Source organism: Sorghum bicolor, chromosome 2 (assembly GCF_000003195.3).
Source record: "Sorghum bicolor cultivar BTx623 chromosome 2, Sorghum_bicolor_NCBIv3, whole genome shotgun sequence".
In the NCBI taxonomy this organism is placed as follows: Eukaryota; Viridiplantae; Streptophyta; class Magnoliopsida; order Poales; family Poaceae; genus Sorghum; species Sorghum bicolor.
The window spans coordinates 8,794,048-8,812,767 of NC_012871.2; the positions used below are offsets into that span (position 1 = coordinate 8,794,048).

Below are 18,720 nucleotides of genomic sequence, written 5' to 3' on the forward strand. Positions count from 1 at the left end.
GAACAAAAGGAGTGCCCTTGGAAAGAGAAAGCGCAAGGAAGAAGTTGCCAATAAGAGGTGGAAGAAGATGTCAATTCTATGGGAACTACCTTATTGGAAAGACTTAGCAGTTCGTCACAGCATCGATGTGATGCATGTGAAAAAGAATGTTTGTGGGAGCTTACTCGGAACACTCTTGAACAGCAAGGGGAAAAGCAAGGACCATGCAAATGCACGAGCAGATATGGAAGATTTGGACATAAGGCCTGAGTTGCACCCCGAGGGCCCCAGTGCCCAACTACCATTATCTGCCATAAATCTAACTAGAGAAGAATAGTAGGAGCTGTGCGACTTCTTCCGTAGCGTGAAAGTTCCCTCTGGATACTCAGCAGACATCAGGAAACTTGTGGCGGCAAAAGAGAACAAAATGCTCCCAATGAAGGCCCACGACTGCGATGTCATGCTCACAACAATGCTTGCAGTTGGGATTACTAACATTTTGCCAGAAAAGGTCCGAATGATAATCATGAGCTTATGCTTCTTCTTCAATGCAATATCTCAGAAAGTTCTTGATGAGAGGTCATTGGACAATCTTGAGAAGAACATTTTTGAGACAATGTGTCTTCTAGAGGCCTATTTCCCACCGACATTCTTTGATGTATCCATTCATCTCATTGCTCATTTGGTTAAGGAAATAAGGTACCTTGGTCCTGTGTTCCTCCATCATATGTATCCGTACGAGAGATTCATGAGTACTTTGAACAGGTATACAAAGAGTCGGGTTCATCCAGAGGGGAGCATGGTTCAAGGTTACTCTGCTGAAGAGGTAGTTGACTGGTGCCTTGGTTACATTGATCCTACAAACCCAATCGGCCTATATAAGTCTCGCCATGAGGGAAGGCTAGCGGGGATAGGGACTCTTGGGAAGAAGACACTTTATCCAGATCGGGAGGCCTTTCGACGAGCTCACTTTCTCGTGTTGGAACATACTACAGAAGTTGGATCTTACATCGATGAGCATAAGGAGCAGCTGCGTCAAGCGAATCTAGGTCGGAGCGAAGCTTGGTTAGCAAGGGAACATATGAAGGGATTCAACATTTGGTTTAGAAATCGGATCCGTAATTTGAGCTCTTGCACAGACGAAGGGCTTCAGAGCCTAGCAGAAGGCCCTTTGTTATTTTCTTTATTAAGAGTACTGTACCTCACCTTGTAAGTAGAATTTCTTGTCTGATTTTTTTTTACAGTTGCAACTTCACTGATTTTTGAACATTCAGCATGAGTCATTTATTATTCTTTCCACTGATTTTTGATGTATTCTTTTTGCTTAATATGTGCAGAAATTTAGAGATATGAAAATGGACTTAGTTGTACAAGCAAATAGCTATCTGTGGTGGTGATTTGTTGTACAATTACTAGGAATCAAGAGGACTGTGAGAAATGGATGGAGTACACCCAGGTTCAGAGTACGCAGAGCAGAGACAGGATAGCAAGCATGCCCTGATTCACTAGTTTGTTTCCAGTTCTTGGTCGTGATGGCAATATGCACTCAGTGCATTGTGTTTCAGTATGCACCAACTGCTGAGTTGTTTCAGTATACACTCAGGTAGTCATGTGTCCCACACTACTACAGTGTGCAGAACAAGTATGGAGCTGGACTATTGGAGAAAAAAATACAGAGTTGAAGATCAAAGCTGATCACATGCCATGCTACAGATTCAGCTCTGTTCAGAAATGTTACAGGTTCAGAAATGCTCTCATTTCTCTGCTTAGCTGGTATTTTTTTTGTATTTTCTGCTTCTGTATAGTTGCTTCCTGTATAGTTGCTCGAAGTAGAGCACGCGCACCACCATCTGGATCGGCAGCCGGTCGTTCTGCGCCGCGTGGCTCGACGCGTCCTGCGACAGCTTCTGGCAGTCGATCCAACATGGTCGGTCAGCCAACAAGTTCTCTTTCTCTAGACAGAAAATCAATCAAGAATAACAAAGCAAACAGCTAGTGCAAAGGATGTGCCCGAGTGCAAACATGTTCAGGCTATGATCAGACATAAAGATTGATCAGAGAAGATTTTTCAGTCATCAGTCACACAGAGAAGAAAGTTCAGTGATCAGCTAAATTTATTCTGGTTGCAAGATTGGTCAGACAACTTAGTTCAACCACAGAAATCAAAGCCCAGTGGTCAGCTAGAATATGTTACAGTATTTTACTTGCATACACATATTTTCATTTTTTCATGCTATCTAGAGTCCATCATCAACAATGCGTGCATATTCTGGCAACAGTTCAATCAGAGCCACTTCTCCTGAACTTCTGCAGTTTCAGATAGGGATCTGGTGCTACCTCTGCAAGATAACCATCCATTGGTCTTCCAACCTTCAGGAAGATTTTTCAATTGAACTGTGGCTTGGAGACTTGAGTCCGTCAGAGTCATATCCACAAGGTGACAACTCTCCTGAACTATCTTCGTCTATCCTCTGAAAGAAGTTCACCGAGTCACTTGTTTGCGTGGAGGGGATCAGCAGATCATCTCCAGTTGTAGGTCCCGGCTGGACCTACAGGCGAGCTGCTCGTTATCTGCCTGCGCCGCTCGTTATCGCCAGCGTCCAGGACTGCGTGGCCGTGGACAACTGGGTCGTTCTTTTTTGTTTGGGCCCAAATTTCAGAGAGAGGCGACCCAAAAGAGCTCCATCCGCTTCTCCCACACAGCCGCATCCGCTCCTCCCAAAAGAGCCCCATCCGCTCCTCCCACGCAGCCGCCTCTCTCTCTCTCTCTCTCTCTCTCTCTCTCCCACAACCCAATCGCGTGTCTCCTGCCCTCGAATCTCCAGCAGGTAGCCATTCACGAGCAAGAAGCAGGTAAGAAATGCTCCTTGCACTGATTTGTTTTTCTCAGGAGGATGTGATTTGGTTAGGTCACGAGGTGATTTGGTTGGGTTGGCGTACTTTGTTTCTCATGGTGCTGATTTGGTTAGGTCAGGAGGTGAGGATGGTGTAGACGACGCAGGAGGAGGCTGCGTCGGCACAGGCATCAGCGACATAGGAGGGGCGGCGACGGCACTGGTGGACGCAACACAGGAGGCTGCAGCGACTGGAGATCCAAGTCCCCTTCGAGTAAAGACCCAGGCTCCATCTTCCTCCGGCTCGGTGGCCTGTACTGATTTGGTTTTGCATTGCAGCCACAAGCTTCAATCCTAGAAAGGTGCGCCAAAATCTTCCAGACCTGAAACAGAGAACATATGCATTGAGTTCTTATGTGTGAATGTGTTTGCTAAAGTCTGTTTGGTACTAATTTGTTTGAACCCTGCTGTTTGGCTTAATGTAGTAGTTTAGTTTTCTTGACTCATCTTAAAGATACTTGATGAGATCTTATTTGTGATCATTGGTCTAGGAAAGAAACTAGTGTGATGATCCTTACTCCTATGGTTCAGCTGGGTTCACAAAACTGATTGATTGGTTGGTTGATTGATTGATGTATCCTCCAAGTCTCGAGAGAACTATTATATGTGTAGGGAGGGCGGAGGAGTTTTATTGATCTAGTATTAGATAATTATTATTATTGTGTTAAGGCTATGCCAAGTTTGGATGGAAGCCAGATGGATGGAGATGGGGATAGATGGCTTTTGGAGGGAACTTCTGTCACTGTTAAATTCTATTCCTGCATGCGGAATTATGCACATATGAAGGCTACTGGTCACACAAGAGGCCTGTTACCTTAGTAGCACACTTAGAAAACTACTTTACTTACTAAAGCTTGCATTGGAGGCTTGGTGTTTATCTGAATACCATGCTTGGTGATTACTGCTCATATCATTTTATTGGTTTCATTTCATAATGGAATTTTTGTATTGTAGTTCACCAACCAATTCATCTGTTACAATTAAAAATAATGATTCTGCAGCCTGTCCTTCATATAAAAGGATATACCTAATTCCTGTTTTAAGGGGTTGTTGATTGAATCATACCTGGAAATATCAGCATGGCAACTGAATCTGCTCATGAAAGTTGTTCAGCAGTACATGGTGACAACATGTTTTTGTAAGGAATATATCTGTGTTTTTGTAAGGAATATATGTTCTTTTTTGCGTTCAAGGAATACATGTTCTGATAAATACGGTGAATGACACTGAAAGAACCATGATAAATGCTACTGAAGGTTATGTAGTTGTGGTCCTCAATTGTTAGCAATCAGTAACAGTTTGAGCAAATAAACAGAACCCTGAAGCTAATGGTACCCACTAAGGATGCAGATCCTGTCAACTCAATCGATTAGGAACAATATTAGGGACATGTCTGGTTTCTTGGCATCAGATTGCATTGATGTGTGATTACTAGTGAATACCTTATTATTTGCATACTTTGAGTACTTAGCCTCAAGCTGGGAATTATTCGTTGCTGACTGAAGCAAGCTTAGCTAACTGGGCCATGCTAACTGGGAGCTGCAGCTGCTAGGTAAACTACTTGCAGTGTGCCATGAACGTACATTCAATAATATAGTTATTATACACAAACATTAATGCTCTCTTGGATTGCAAATAATATAGGTGGGCACATAGATTAATAGTAGTGTCCACGCTACTTCCATGGATGTTTATATTCTCATGAGTAGTGTAGTACTACTAGTACATATTGTGTAAATTCCAGTTTTCCCCTTACAGTTAAAAATTAAGAAAGGACAATGTTGGAACAAACAAACATTAGAGTTATATGTATTGGCAGCATAGACTGCTGGCTTATATATATTTGGCCCAGGCACTAACTGCTGGCTTATATTTTTTTTTTACTGTGAAAAAACCCATGTATGATATGCTGAATCGCTCATGTTGTGGGTGCTATTGAATCCAGTTGCAGGTCAAAATGTTAAGCTATCAGTGCCCACAATCATTTCAAGTGTTTAGCAGATTTCTAGCATCTAAATTATACTTGTGCAATATATTGAACCACATCTTTCTTGAATTTGATTGATAGATGTCTTCCATGGAATCTTCATCAAGTGGTGATGATGAAGCGGGGAGACAAACTGGTTCTGAGGAAGTAGAATCACCCATTGATGACGAGCAGCAGCAGTCTGTGCCTGGGCCTGTGTGTCGACCCCGAAAACCAAGGACACCATCTAAGTGGCCAACTGACAAGGTTGTTGTCACCGAGATTAGTCCAGATGGGATGCCAACTGACGTGAGAGCACAACGAAGATTGCGGTTGCTTGCTGGTTTGATTGCTAGGCAAAAGCTATCCTTAGTTATGCCATCATTCAAAGACCTTACTGATGAGAACAAACAGAAATTGTTTGATAAACATGTCATGCCCCATTTGGAGTTCCCACCTGAAATGAAGTCTGAGGGGTTTAGGACTATAATGAAGGTGATATCTAAGAGTTGGAGAACCCACAAAAATAGGCTAGTGACCAATTTTATTGAGAAAAACCTTAGTCCCTTCAAGCAGCACCCGTACATTGAACCTGAAGATTGGGTAGAATTTGTGGCATTGAAGCAGTCCGCAGAAGCAGTAGCGGCAAGTGACAAATACAAAATGCTTCGGCAAAATAATGTGCACAACCATCGTCTAGGCACAGCAGGGTATGAGGGGAAATTGAAACAGTGGGAGGCGGAGGATGTAGATTTATCCACTAAAGGCATCCCTAACCCATGGGACAACTTCCCTGAAGGCCGCCCTAGGCAGTGGCTGCGAGCAAGGAGTAAGCTTGTTAGGTCAGAAGATAAAGCTGAGATCATCTGGTCACAGGATTCAACCAAAAAAATCTCTGAAGACATTAAAGAGAAGCAGTTAGTCGCAGAATCCTCAGGCATCACTTGGGTCAGGGAGAATGATGTGCTAACTGCATGTTTGGGCCCTGAACAGCCAGGTCGAGTGCGCGGTGTTTCAGGTTACACTGGATGGAGACATGGATGGCCTGAGTGTTCTAGCATGTACAGAAAGAGAAAGAGGTCGGATGTAGATGTGGAAGCGATAACAGCTCAAGTTAGACAAGAAATTACAGCTCAAGTCACAGAAGATGTGACAGCCAAGGTCACAAAAGAGGTTAGCGCCAAGGTCACACAGGATATCATGTCCTATCTTGCAGACCAAGGATTTCACATAAGGCCACCACCTTCTAGGACCCCTAGTCCTGCTTGCGGACGGAGGAGCAGTTGTGCCTCTGCCTCCAATGCTGTTGCAAATGAACTAGAGTTGGAGAATATTTCATTTGATCCGGATACCATTGATCTTCTCAAACAGCCAACCCAATGTTCCCTTGTAGCAAACCTTAGAGGCTATCAAGTTGTGGTTGCAGAGGGTCGGGTGTTCCCACAGGAAATTGAACTACAATCAGTCCCAATAGACTACGAGCATGCAGTTGTCCAAGTGGAAAATGTACATCCAGGTTATGAGGATTATGTGCTGCAGTCACCCCCTGATGATGATACAAATACACTTGGAGAAGCTCTACTAAAGAGAATACAGTGGAGGAGGTTGCACATTCTAGTCAACAGTACACTTGAGACCCAGCCAACCCTATCTCAACCAAATGAGATCACAAAGAGTGCCAAGAGTGCTTCGAAGGGCACTAATGCTATTATTTCTACAAAGCTACTTTCGGGGGCCAAATCAACTTCTTCAAATCATCAGTCTCCTGCCATATCATCTGATGCAACAAAGAGTGTGTCAAAGGAGCCTAATGCAGCCAATCCTTCAAAAAATCAAAAGAGCTTAGAGAGCGGGGCTGTTGCTAACACTCAGCTGCCCACGCAGCCAAAAGTAGGTACTAAGGCTGTTGGAGGGAGTGGAAAGCCACCTATGCAACACAAAGGGGCGAGTAAGGCTGATGGAGAGAATGTAAAGCCACCCATGCAGCAAAAAGTATCCAGTAAGGCTGCTGGAGAGAGTGAAAAGGCGGTCACACATCAAAAGTTGGCTAGTAGGGCTGTTGAAGAAAGTCTAAAACCACAACTGCAGCAGCAAAAATGGTCTTCTAAGTATAAATGTGGTCAGCCATTTCTTCCAGCAATGGACCTCAAGATAGTAGGACCTGGGTGCACTGCTCTTCATGCTCATTACATGAAAGATTGTGCCGACAATGAGAAGAGTGGGATATTGGTTAGGTTCAAGGGTATTTATATGTTGAATTCATCAGATTTTGAGGTCGGGCTTGTGAGGTACAATCATCTATATGACTTCTTCAACTTTGGCGCATTGGATTGCTCCCTTCTTCGATGCTTGACATTGTAAGTTACAAATGATCCTTCTTACTCCCATTGCCATTGAAATATTTGTAGGCTGTCAAAGTTCTGATGTAAAATGAGCTTATGTAGTTAGAATTCTAAAATATTAAATTGATGCCATGAAAACAGTCCATTCATTTGAACCCTTGGCAAATGTGTCTTTACTCCTTGGCATATCTTTTGGTTTCTTTAATCATTTTCTCTACATGTTCTTTCTTATTTTTAGATCACTATTTGTAGAAGCTAAGGCTAAGGACATCCCTGTGGGATTTCTTGATCCACAACTAATGTCACTGGATAGCATAAAGTTTGATAGAGCAGCTGTTCTGCAGTATGTGCAAAAAGCCTTCACCAAATATACCAGCAAAGACTTCATAATGTTTGCCTACAACTCTGGTGGCCATTGGGTCGTTGTGATAGTAATTCAAAAGTGGAATAAAGTGATATACCTTGATTCCAACAAATCTGGAAACCATGATTTCAGCATGTTAAAATTGTTGATTGATGAGTGAGTTCTTTGTTAACCTATTATTGACTCATTTTATAAATGCCAATGTCATTGAACAAACTTATTGAAGCATATATGTGTGTTGCACTCTTCCATGTAGGGCTTTTGCAACACACACAAGCAAGATGAAAGACAAACCAAAGCCATTGACACATGCTGCTAAATATGCGGTAAGTGCTTCCTAAAATAAAGTGTAGTATTATGCCTCTAGTATATTCAGTATTGTGTTCAAGTTTCATCTTAAATGTGTATTCACATCTAATTAATTAAGTGTATTAATATGTTGTATGTATATTTGTTGCAGTGCCACCAACAATCTATTTCCGGCAAAGGATCTAGCTTCTATGCTGCACACCACTTGATTTTAGCCATGAGACAAACAAACTTGGAATGCCCTGAGGTATTCACACCTAATTAATTAAGTGTACATGTGCTGCTGGTCCCCTCTCAACTTATATCAGTTCATATGACAAAAAAATGTAACCAAACCTTGGTGCAGCCTTTATCTCATGCTTATTACTAGGTTGTCTTTCCTGTGTTGTTTTGCACATGTGAACTAAACAAGAACAGGCAGGAGATATCCATCTGACAGTTCAAATATTTTCTCTGACAGTTCAAATATTTTCTCTGGCTGGTCTGACACATGTGTGCATGTGTCTATACGGCCAGTGAGCGTACGAATGTTCAAATAATCTATACTACTCAGCTACGATGCAATGTAAACATCATCATCTATCTGTGTTCTTCACTGAAGGATGCATGTGCAGCTAAGCTAGTTGCCTACACCATTTCTCATTGTAGTCACATAGTCACACACACAATGATAGTTATTTATTCTAATTAAGACTATATGCTATGTCTAGATTGGATTACATCTTTTACATTGATCTTTTATATTGTACTATAGATTGTACTATGTCAAGTTTTTTTTACCAAAGCTCTATCTTGACACAGGAATTTGAAGTGTTGACGAAGCCCATCGATGTGCACATGATTAGAGAAAAGTTGGCCATGTTCTTAGTGACACATGTCATCAACAAGAAAGGAGAGTTCTATCATCCGAATTAACCATCAGTGATGTGTGATTGCCATTAATATGGATCTAGTGATGTAGTGTGTGATCGAATAAGTTAAGTCCAATGTTGTGATGCATTTCAAACAAGTTGTAAACCTATTGTGAATCTGTCAATGAATTTGATATAAATGTGGATCTGTTAATGTACCGTGTGACTGAATATTGATGACTTTCATATGTATGTGTTGTGAACATTGTAGTATGTGGCTCTGATGAAAAATACAAGTGACATAAACAACTAGACGCGTCACTGTTACGAGTCATATGTTTAAATGCTGTTAGTGACACGTTAGATTGACATGAGTCACTGATATCTAATTATAGTGACGCTTACTGTTAGTGCGTATCGCTCATATCTCCTTATTAGTGACGCGTGTTCTCACTGTGTGTCGCTGATATGCCCTGATTAGTGACGCGGTTTATCACTACGTGTCACTGCTATACAAAGATCAGTGACGCGTGTACTAAATACGCGTCGCTAGTATATTGACATCAGTGACGCGTGTACTAAATACGCGTCACTAGTATCTTCATATCAGTGACGCGTTTTTACGCGTCACTAATTTTTCCACATCACAGACGCAACAAAAGTGACGCGTCCTTTCCGCGTCACTAATGACCCTATAAACGCGTCACTAATTAGCTTTTATGGCATAGTGTGAGGCGGATAATCTGCTCAAGCTGTCGCTCATTAGCGTGATAGACGAGGGTATGGTACCACTGCACATGGACATGCCTACGGGCAGTGGCGGAGGCAACAATCTGGCAAGGTTTGGCTGCCGCCATACCTAAACCTTATATAAAAAAAATATATGTAGTACACACTAGTATATATACACGTATATGTGAGTAGGTGACAACAACTGAGAGTCTGGTGGTGTGCAACATTGAGCGAGGCTTATTCAAGGGAAGGGACTTGATCTTACTGAAATTAAGAAAGAATTTCAAAAAAATAGAACAATGCCTTTGCCAAGGTCTATACCCAAATAAAGCATTATTATAAGTATGTATTTATTCCAAGAATTTTATTTAATGAGGTATTTTAAATACCAATGCTTTACTTTTGGATTTCTGTATATATATATAGAGAGATAGATAATGTTCTGGTCCATGTTTGCATAGTTGTTAGTTATATTATACATGTTTGACCAATTGACTTTATAAACCCGCTACACCTTAAATTTATTCCCGCCTCCGCCACTGCCTACGGGCAAGGACATGTGGGATGCACTGCAGGCCAAGTTCGGAGTTCCTGACGCTGGCAGTGAGCTGTACCTCATGGAGCAGTTCTATGACTACAAGATGGTCGATGACCGTTCAATGGTAGAACAAGCTCATGAGATACAGATGCTAGCCAAGGAGCTTGAGAACAACAAGTGTGCGCTTCCTGACAAGTTTGTGGCCGGCGGTATTATCGCTAAGCTGCCACCTACTTGGAGGGACTTTGCTACCTCTCTTAAGCACAGGAGACAAGAGTTCAGTGTGGCTGATCTAGTTGCTTCTCTCAATGTTGAGGAGAATGCGAGGGCAAAGGACACACGTGGCAAGAAAGTGCAGACCGAGGGAGGCACTAGCGCCAATTTGGTGGAGAGGAGGGACCCTCAGGCTTTCCGCAACAGGAAAAACAAGAAGAACAAGAATCCCAACGTGAGGCCACAACCTCAAGCTTTCAAGAAGAAGGCAAACAAAGAGAAGAAAGGTGGCTGTTGCTTTGTGTGCGGTAGCACTGATCACTGGGCAAAAGAGTGCCCGGACCGCAAGGATAAGCAGCAAAAGAAGACAGCCAACATAGTTGTTAGCGAGGCTGGAGGATCTGGGTATGGTAATTATATACCAACAACTCTTTCAGTTTGTCACTCTCCCGATTGGTGGGTTGACACAGGGGCTAATATACATGTATGCGCTGACCGCTCTTTGTTCTCTTTGTACCAGGAAGGACGAGGTGCCTCCCTGCTGATGGGAAACAGAACGCATGCGGCTGTTCATGGTGTTGGTACGGTCAATCTGAAGTTTACTTCGGGGAAGACCGTGCAGCTGAAGAACGTGCAGCATGTCCCTTCCATAAAGAAGAATCTCGTCAGCGGGTCCCTAATGTGTAGGGATGGTTTCAAACTCTCTTTTGAGTCCAATAAGTGTGTTGTATCGAGATATGGAACATTTGTTGGTAAGGGCTATGGGAGCGGAGGCTTGTTCCGTTTTTCTTTGATGGATTCTTGTAATGTCGTGAACCATGTGAGACATGATGATGATTGTAATATTTGGCATTCTCGACTTTGCAATATTAATGTTGGATGTATGACGCGCTTAGCTAAAATGAGTTTAATTCCTAAATTCGATTGGGTCCAAGGCTCTAAGTGCCATGCTTGTGTGCAAGCAAAGCAACCTCGCAAACCTCACAAGGTTGTAAAAGAGGCGAGGAACACGGCACCACTAGACCTCATTCATTCTGACTTATGCGAAATGAATGGCGTGCTGACCAAAGGCAGCAAGAAATATTTCATGACACTCATCGATGATAGTACTAGATTTTGCTATGTGTACCTCTTAAAGACAAAAGATGAAGCTTTGCACTACTTCAAAATCTATAAAGCCGAAGTTGAAAATCAACTTGAAAAGAAAATCAAACGGTTGCGGTCCGATCGTGGGGGTGAATACTTTTCAAAGGAATTCGATTCATTCTGCGAGGAACATGGGATTATTCATGAGAGGACGCCTCCTTTCTCCCCCCAATCCAACAGGATTGCCGAAAGAAAGAATCGCACGCTAACTGACTTGGTCAATGACAAGTTAGAAACTGCAGGACTTTCCAAGGAATGGTGGGGTGAGGCTATATTGACTGCAAGTCATGTCCTGAATAGAGTTCCTACAAAGAATAAAGAGAAAACACCATTCGAGGAATGGGAAAAGAAGAGACTAACTCTCTCATACCTGCGAACTTGGGGCTGCTTGGCCAAAGGGAATGTGCCATTCAACAAGAAGCGCAAACTTGGACCAAAGACTGTAGATTGTGTCTTTCTTGGATACGCAATAAACTGCGTAGGCTACAAATTTTTAGTTGTGAAATCTGGAGTCCCCAACATGAGGGTCGGCAGAATATTTGAATCCAGAGATGCAACATTCTTCGAGAATGAATTTCCTATGAGAGGAAATGTACCAAGCACATCTAGTGAGGGAGCTCCTGATGCTCCTGATACTTTTGTGCCAGTGGAGTACACTGAACAGCCCACTACTGAAAGTCTTGAGGAGGAAAATGACGGAGTCGCTCGAAAGAGTAAGAGACCTAGGATTGCAAAATCCTTTGGTGATGACTTTGCCATATACCTCGTGGACGACACTCCAACAACCATTAAAGAGGCATTTTCCTCTCCTGACGCTAACTATTGGAAGGAAGCGATACGGAGTGAGATGGATTCAGTTATGTCCAATGGTACTTGGGAAGTGGTTGATCGTCCGTATGGTTGCAAACCTATAGGATGTAAGTGGGTGTTCAAGAAAAAGCTTAGGCCTGATGGTACAATAGAAAAGTACAAGGCTAGGCTTGTGGCCAAGGGTTACACCCAAAAGGAAGGGGAGGATTTCTTTGACACCTACTCACCTGTAGCCCGATTGACTACAATTCGAGTACTGCTTGCCTTGGCAGCCTCTCATGGTCTTCTCGTTCATCAGATGGACGTGAAGACTGCTTTCCTAAATAGAGAGTTAGAAGAGGAGATCTACATGGATCAGCCTGATGGTTTCGTAGTAGAATGTCAAAGGGGCAAGGTGTGTAAATTATTGAAGTCTTTGTATGGCCTAAAACAAGTTCCTAAACAATGGCACGAAAAGTTTGATAAGACCATGACGTCAGCAGGCTTTGTTATCAATGAGGCCGACAAATGTGTCTACTACCGTTTTGGTGGAGGAGAAGGAGTAATCCTGTTCCTATATGTGGATGACATCCTAATATTTGGCACGAACCTCTATGTGATTGAGGAAGTCAAAACTTTCTGTCCAAGAACTTTGACATGAAAGACTTGGGAGTGGCTGATGTGATTTTAAACATTAAGCTACAAAAGGGAGAAAATGGTGGGGTTACTCTTATGCAGTCCCACTATGTTGAAAAGATTCTAAGTCGCTTTGGCTACAGTGACTGTAAACCCGTGTCCACTCCCTATGATCCAAGTCTAATTCTGAGAAAGAACAAAAGGATCATGAGAGACCAATTGAGGTACTCCCAAATCATTGGCTCACTAATGTACCTAGCCAGTGCAACAAGACCTGACATCTCATACGCTGTGAGCAAGTTGAGCCGGTTTGTATCAAACCCGGGAGATGATCATTGGCATGCTCTTGAGAGAGTAATGCGGTATCTAAAGGCAACCGCAAGCTATGGCCTACACTATACCGGGTACCCAAAGGTACTGGAGGGTTTCAGTGATGCAAATTGGATATCTGATGCTGACGAGTTTAAAGCCACCACTGGGTATGTGTTTACCCTTGCGGGTGGTGCTATTTCCTAGAAGTCTTGCAAGCAGACCATCATCACGAGGTCAACTATGGAAGCAGAACTTGCAGCACTGGACACCGCCACTGTTGAAGCCGAATGGCTTCGAGAACTCCTGATGGATTTGTCGGTGGTTGAAAAACCTGTGCCCGCCATCTCCATGAACTGTGATAATCAAACTGTGATAATCAAAGTGAACAGTTCTAAGGATAACTTGAAGACCACAAGGCATGTAAAGCGGCGCTTAAAGTCTATCAGAAAATTGAGAAACTCCGGAGTGATAGCACTGGACTATGTCCACACGTCTAAAAATCTGGCAGATCAATTCACCAAGGGGCTGTCACGAAATGTGATAGACAGTGCATCGGTTGAGATGGGACTGAGACCCACTTAAGTTTGCTATAGTGGTAACCTGCTTTATGTGATCGGAGATTCCGTGAATTAGAGTGGTGAAACAAGCTATGAGTAGACTGAAGGAAAAGACCCTTAACTAAGGTCCAAATCTTTCAGATATGCATTTCTTTTCCAAGCTGTAAGGAAGGATGGCATATGCCTTAATGTGATCCGAGTGGCTCATTTGAGCAGGGATGTTGGCCTACAGGACATCCTAGAAGGAACACACCTATGTGAGTTAGACTGCTGGTCCCAGTCTATGAGATTTGGGTGATCTCTAGATACTCACGAGAAGGCACGGAGTTTGACTTATATGCTCCACCCGAGGAGGTGCTCTAGGTAGCCTTGTATCGGTAAAGAATTTGAGTGAACCTCATTTCACACAAAACTGTCAATTCAAGGCTTAGTCCATTGATTAGTTGTGAATGAGTGTAAGCTCCTTTTTCTAGATGGATGTTCAACTTAACAGTCTCCATCGAAACACCGGTATATCAAACAAGCTCAAAACTGAAGGCATTAACTGTGTACCTTTGACATTTGGTGGGCATTGTTAGAGTAATTGGGCCAGGCCCATTCTAATAATTCAATAAAACTTCAAAGGCACACAATTAGTGTTAGGTGCAAAAGTGATTAGTACCAAATGGACTAATCACTAGCAAGGCAATCAACTTAAATAGAGAGCCTTGGGATGCTCCAATAGACAAGATGAGGAGGAGAACCGGGAAGCCACACGCGCGCGCCGCCGCCGAGCCGAGCCGTGCCGCCCGCGCGCGTCGCGTCGCGACGCGCCGGACCGGGCCGGCCCAACCGAGAGGAAACCCTAGCCGCCGCCAGCTGCTCAACAGCCAACTCCCAACCACTTTGTCCAGGTTCATCCCCCCGGACAGGGTAACGGGTGGGAGCCGACAGGGGCGCGACTATATAAAGGCCCCTGTCTGCACACTAGGGTTTCATCCCTTGTGTGTCCATCTCTCCTCTCCAGCCGCCACCTCCATTTTGAGCTCGAGCTGCTGTGCTGCATCTCCGACCAGAGCCTCTGCGAGTACAGAGGACTCTGGTAGCAGGCCTCCGAAACTTCTCTCGTCAAGCGTACTCTGCTCGGGGTAGGCGGGAAATTAAGTTTTTGGGGAGCACCTTCCGGTGTGACCTCTTCCTGTTGTCCCAACGAGACTGCGACTGCTTCACCTTCGTCAACTGCTGCTGTAATGGCTGTCGGCACCAAAAGTACCCCTGCTGCTGGGAATGACGTCTTTTTCTCGATCGGACTTTGAGTCCGTATTTCATTAAGAGGAAATCAAGGAGAGTTACAACACATAGCCGTAGACCGTAGGCGAGACACCCTCCATCTGCCGGCTTTGCCTAGCTACTGGACTACTAGAGTTTACTATTACATTGAAGATAAACTTTGCGACCAAACTGAACACACTGTAGATAGGTTTCTGTAGCCGGCCTGAACCCAAAGCTCTCCTTCTGTGACGATCGCTCGGAATAGCTCGTGGACAGTGAACGTTGCATCGCGGAAGGTTCTGTTATTTCGTTCTTTCCACAGCATCCAGGATGCGAGCATAAGTACCGAATCGAACACTTCTCTTGCTTCGGCCTGCAGTCGCATCCTCTGTTGAAGCCACCAATCAACGATTTCATCATCATGTTGCGGCAGAAGAGAGTCCAGTCCCACAGGATGCAACAATTTCAGCCAAAGCTCTCTTGCCAGGACACACTGCAAGAAGAGGTGAGAGGCAGTTTCTAATGACGTCACCAACGACAACACCGCAGGAGGCGGTGGCGACGTCAACATGACTGGTGGCTCACTTTCCGCGGGTACCGGAAGTGCCACGCTAGGGTATAATGCTAATACTCTCTATGCGCTTTATTTTGTTACTGTAATCCTATTACTTCACATAAAATGTTTTGCTGGAAGTAGTAGCAGTAGCAGATATGAAGCTGTCGTTTGTATGATACTTGTGTCAGTATATTGGTTATCGTTTTTATGGAATAATGTATGGTGTAAAATGACTAAATATCCAACATCCAAGTCCAAAGGTATATATACCTGAATTATTAGCAAACTAGCTAGCTAGTCACCGTACTTTTGGCTTTCTCTGCACGGAGACGAGAGGGCGGCCGCCGGCGACGTCGTCGTCGGCGAGGACGAAGCGGCCGAAGAACCTGAGGAAGCGAGGCACATCCATTCGCAGCACGACCGCGCCGCTGGCGTCGTCATCGGTTACGGTGCCGCCGCGCGTGAGGTTCATGGTCAGGGTCAGCCAGAACGCGCGCGGTGAGCAGAACCGTGCACCCACTACCGCCGCCGCCATTGGCACCGCCACACTGCCGGAGCACAGAGGAGGTTATTAGGTCACCGGCCGTCATCCACCGCCAGAGCCCGGCCGGTTGATCCGATCCGATCCACTAGCTGCTCGTTATTCTTGACGCCTCCTGTGGACCTCGGAGGGGTTCCTTCTTGGCGGACACGTACGTGCTTGAATAATAGATCGATCCAGGGGAAAGGCACGACCGCATTTGACTTCGATCATCATGCATGCATCGTACTCTGCCTCCGAAAAAAATATGAGAATCTAATTAAGCAAACATTTGCGTAGATTTATATTTGTCTAAATTCACAAAAACCGATATTTTTTTACAACGAAAATAGTACATGACAGTTTAAACAAAGCAATCCCCCAAAGAGATCGGAGTGACGCAGCCCAACAACACGACTGCTTTCTCGTGCAAGTAACAAAAAAAAGACTCTTTTCTCGTGCGCACCATCACTATAACTACTTTCCTCCCAATCTCAATACCCACCGCCGAGGCTAATGGCCTTGCATCCTCGTTCGGTACCACCCTTTCCTCCTTCCCCCAAACTTACCTCGGTCTCCCTCTCTCCTCTCATAAAATCTCGGTTTCTCATTGTCTTCCCCTCATTTCATCTTGCGACAAATACATCTCTGGCTGGCAAGCTTCTCTCCTTAACCGTGTCGGCCGCCTAACCCTTTGTACCTCTGTCCTTAGCGCTCTCCCTCTTCATTACATGTCTGCGGTGAACATCCCGAAAACGATTATCAAAGCGACCGACAGCAGGCGTTGTGCCTTCTTCTGGACAGGCGACGAGAAATGTCACGGCTCTAAATGCCTAGTTGCCTGGGAGACAGTTCAAGCCCCGAAAGACAAAGGTGGGCTTAGGATCAAGGACCTCGAGCTTCAAAACAGGTGCCTCCTGATGAAGTTCATCAACAAGCTATTCACAAGCGATGACCCGAGCTGGAAAGACTAGATTGTTAACAGCGCGTCGACCTTCGATACCCCAGTACATGGCGAGTCCGGGTTCCTTTGGCGCATTATCTCTGATGAGCTTGACACGTTCCGTTCCATTACTTACGTTCGTCTCAACAACGGGGCCTCCACCTCTTTCTGGTTTGATCACTGGCTACCTGCTGGCCTCTTGTGTCTACCCATGCTGATCTTTTCTCCCACACTACTAGGCCTAACGTTTCGGTGCAGGGTGTCTTCGGTAGCGGTTTTGATTTGCGTCTTTCGCCCGCGTCTCACCTCTGCTGCTAGCCAACAGCTAGACAGCCTGCTCTTTGCTCTACAGGAAATCTCCCTCGGCGACGGCCCCGATGATCGGCTCCTCAAGCTCACCAATCGCCCATACTCTGTCAGGGACACCTAGACTGCCCTGGACTCCTCACGCGATGTTCGTGATGTCCACGGCAGGCTTATATGGCGCTCCAGACTGCCGAACAAAGTCAAGATCTTCGCGTGGCTGTACTTCAAGGACCGACTGAGCACTAAAGTCAACCTCTTTTCCAAGCACATTGTTGGTGACGCAACCTGTGAGAGGTGCTTCGGGGAGGAAGAGGACCGGGCAGCGGGCACATGTCTTCTTCAACTGTGGTGCAAGCTCCAGGATATGGGATGTCATCGGGATGCCACACCTGTCGACCATGAATGATGAAGAAGTTTGGACAGCCTCTACGCCTCTAGGCGTCGACCCTGCTCTCTAGCCATTTGTGTTCCTCACTATTCTATGGCGGATCTGGGACGCTCGGAACGGCCACGTCTTCCGTGAAGAAAGGTTTTATATTCGTAGTGTGTTGTGTCGGGTGAGAGATGACCTTGTAATGTGGAAGAAACGCCCCCCTCCTAGTCATGTAAACAGCCGCACGCTCTCATCAGCGAATCAAAAAGGTGGGTAAACTCAACCCCCCCCCCCCCCGCAAGTTTAAAAAAAACTATCAAATAAAAATAAAATCTTTGGCGTTTAACAATTTGCTTAGGAGCAAAATTGAATCTTTGCATCAACACTACTAAAAAAATAAAATATCCTTGGCGGTTAAAGATTTCCTTGAGGAACGAAATTGGACTCTCAATAATATATCATTACCTTGGGTTTCAATATTTGTCTTCCGAGGCTGCAGGATACAAACCACGCGCGTAAGGGCTAAGGAGGTATTGCAGCTGAAAGTGTTCAAATTTGACATTTAATTTTCATCTCCGATCACTTTCACATCTTTTTAGCGAAGTTTCTATGGTTTGTACGTCTGTTGTGACCAAAGAAAAAAATAGCGGGCTATAGCTGCTCTGCTGCTTGACAGGCTTGCCGCTAAGCTATTTGTATTTTTTCCGCTATCACAACTTTTCACCGCTATTACGCGCTTTAGTGTCGCTAAGTTGCATTTGTTACAATAAATTTCACCGATATTACGCGCTATAGTACCGCTATGATAAATCTTCTCAGTCTGACTCTCAAAACTCTATCTTAGACTAGATTACTATTTATTATTTGCAACTAATTTAATATTTTAGACAATGAAGCTTATCATATTGGTATTTTGTAATGTTACGAAAACATATTTTTATTCATCAAATTTATATTTACCATGTCTTTTTCATCAATTAATCGTATTTTTTATGTATTTTTTACAAAAACGCTATCTGTCATAGCGCCGCTATAGCTGCATAGCTCCTGAAAAAAAGTTGCCGCTATTTTTAATAGCCCACTATTTTAAACTTTGGTTGTGACTAGCGCCGTTGGAGAGGGTTTGTGGGCTGTCTCGAGATA

At 44.3% G+C, this 18,720-nt stretch overlaps 1 protein-coding gene across 5 annotated transcripts; it reads left to right on the top strand.

Moving 5' to 3' along the window:
- LOC110432337 lies at positions 2,548-9,014 on the top strand. 5 transcript variants are annotated; one of them, XM_021452542.1, is made up of 8 exons: positions 2,548-2,832; positions 2,949-3,175; positions 4,345-4,425; positions 4,942-7,196; positions 7,420-7,701; positions 7,802-7,871; positions 8,006-8,101; positions 8,656-9,014. In XM_021452542.1, the coding sequence occupies exons 4-8, from the start codon at positions 4,942-4,944 to the stop codon at positions 8,767-8,769; spliced, it is 2,817 nt and encodes a 938-aa protein (XP_021308217.1). In that variant the 5' UTR covers positions 2,548-2,832; positions 2,949-3,175; positions 4,345-4,425; the 3' UTR covers positions 8,770-9,014. The 5 variants fall into 5 exon arrangements, with proteins under 5 accessions (XP_021308217.1, XP_021308216.1, XP_021308218.1 ...); XM_021452541.1 differs by lacking the exon at positions 4,345-4,425 and having other exon boundaries at positions 2,549-2,832; XM_021452543.1 differs by lacking the exon at positions 4,345-4,425 and having other exon boundaries at positions 2,549-2,832; positions 2,954-3,175.

Excerpts from the sequence above, each read along its gene's own strand:
- LOC110432337 (XM_021452540.1), top strand. Across the intron at positions 7,702-7,801 it reads TTAAAATTGTTGATTGATGA|GGCTTTTGCAACACACACAA; the intron begins GTGAGTTCTTTG and ends TCTTCCATGTAG. Across the intron at positions 8,102-8,655 it reads CAAACTTGGAATGCCCTGAG|GAATTTGAAGTGTTGACGAA; the intron begins GTATTCACACCT and ends ATCTTGACACAG.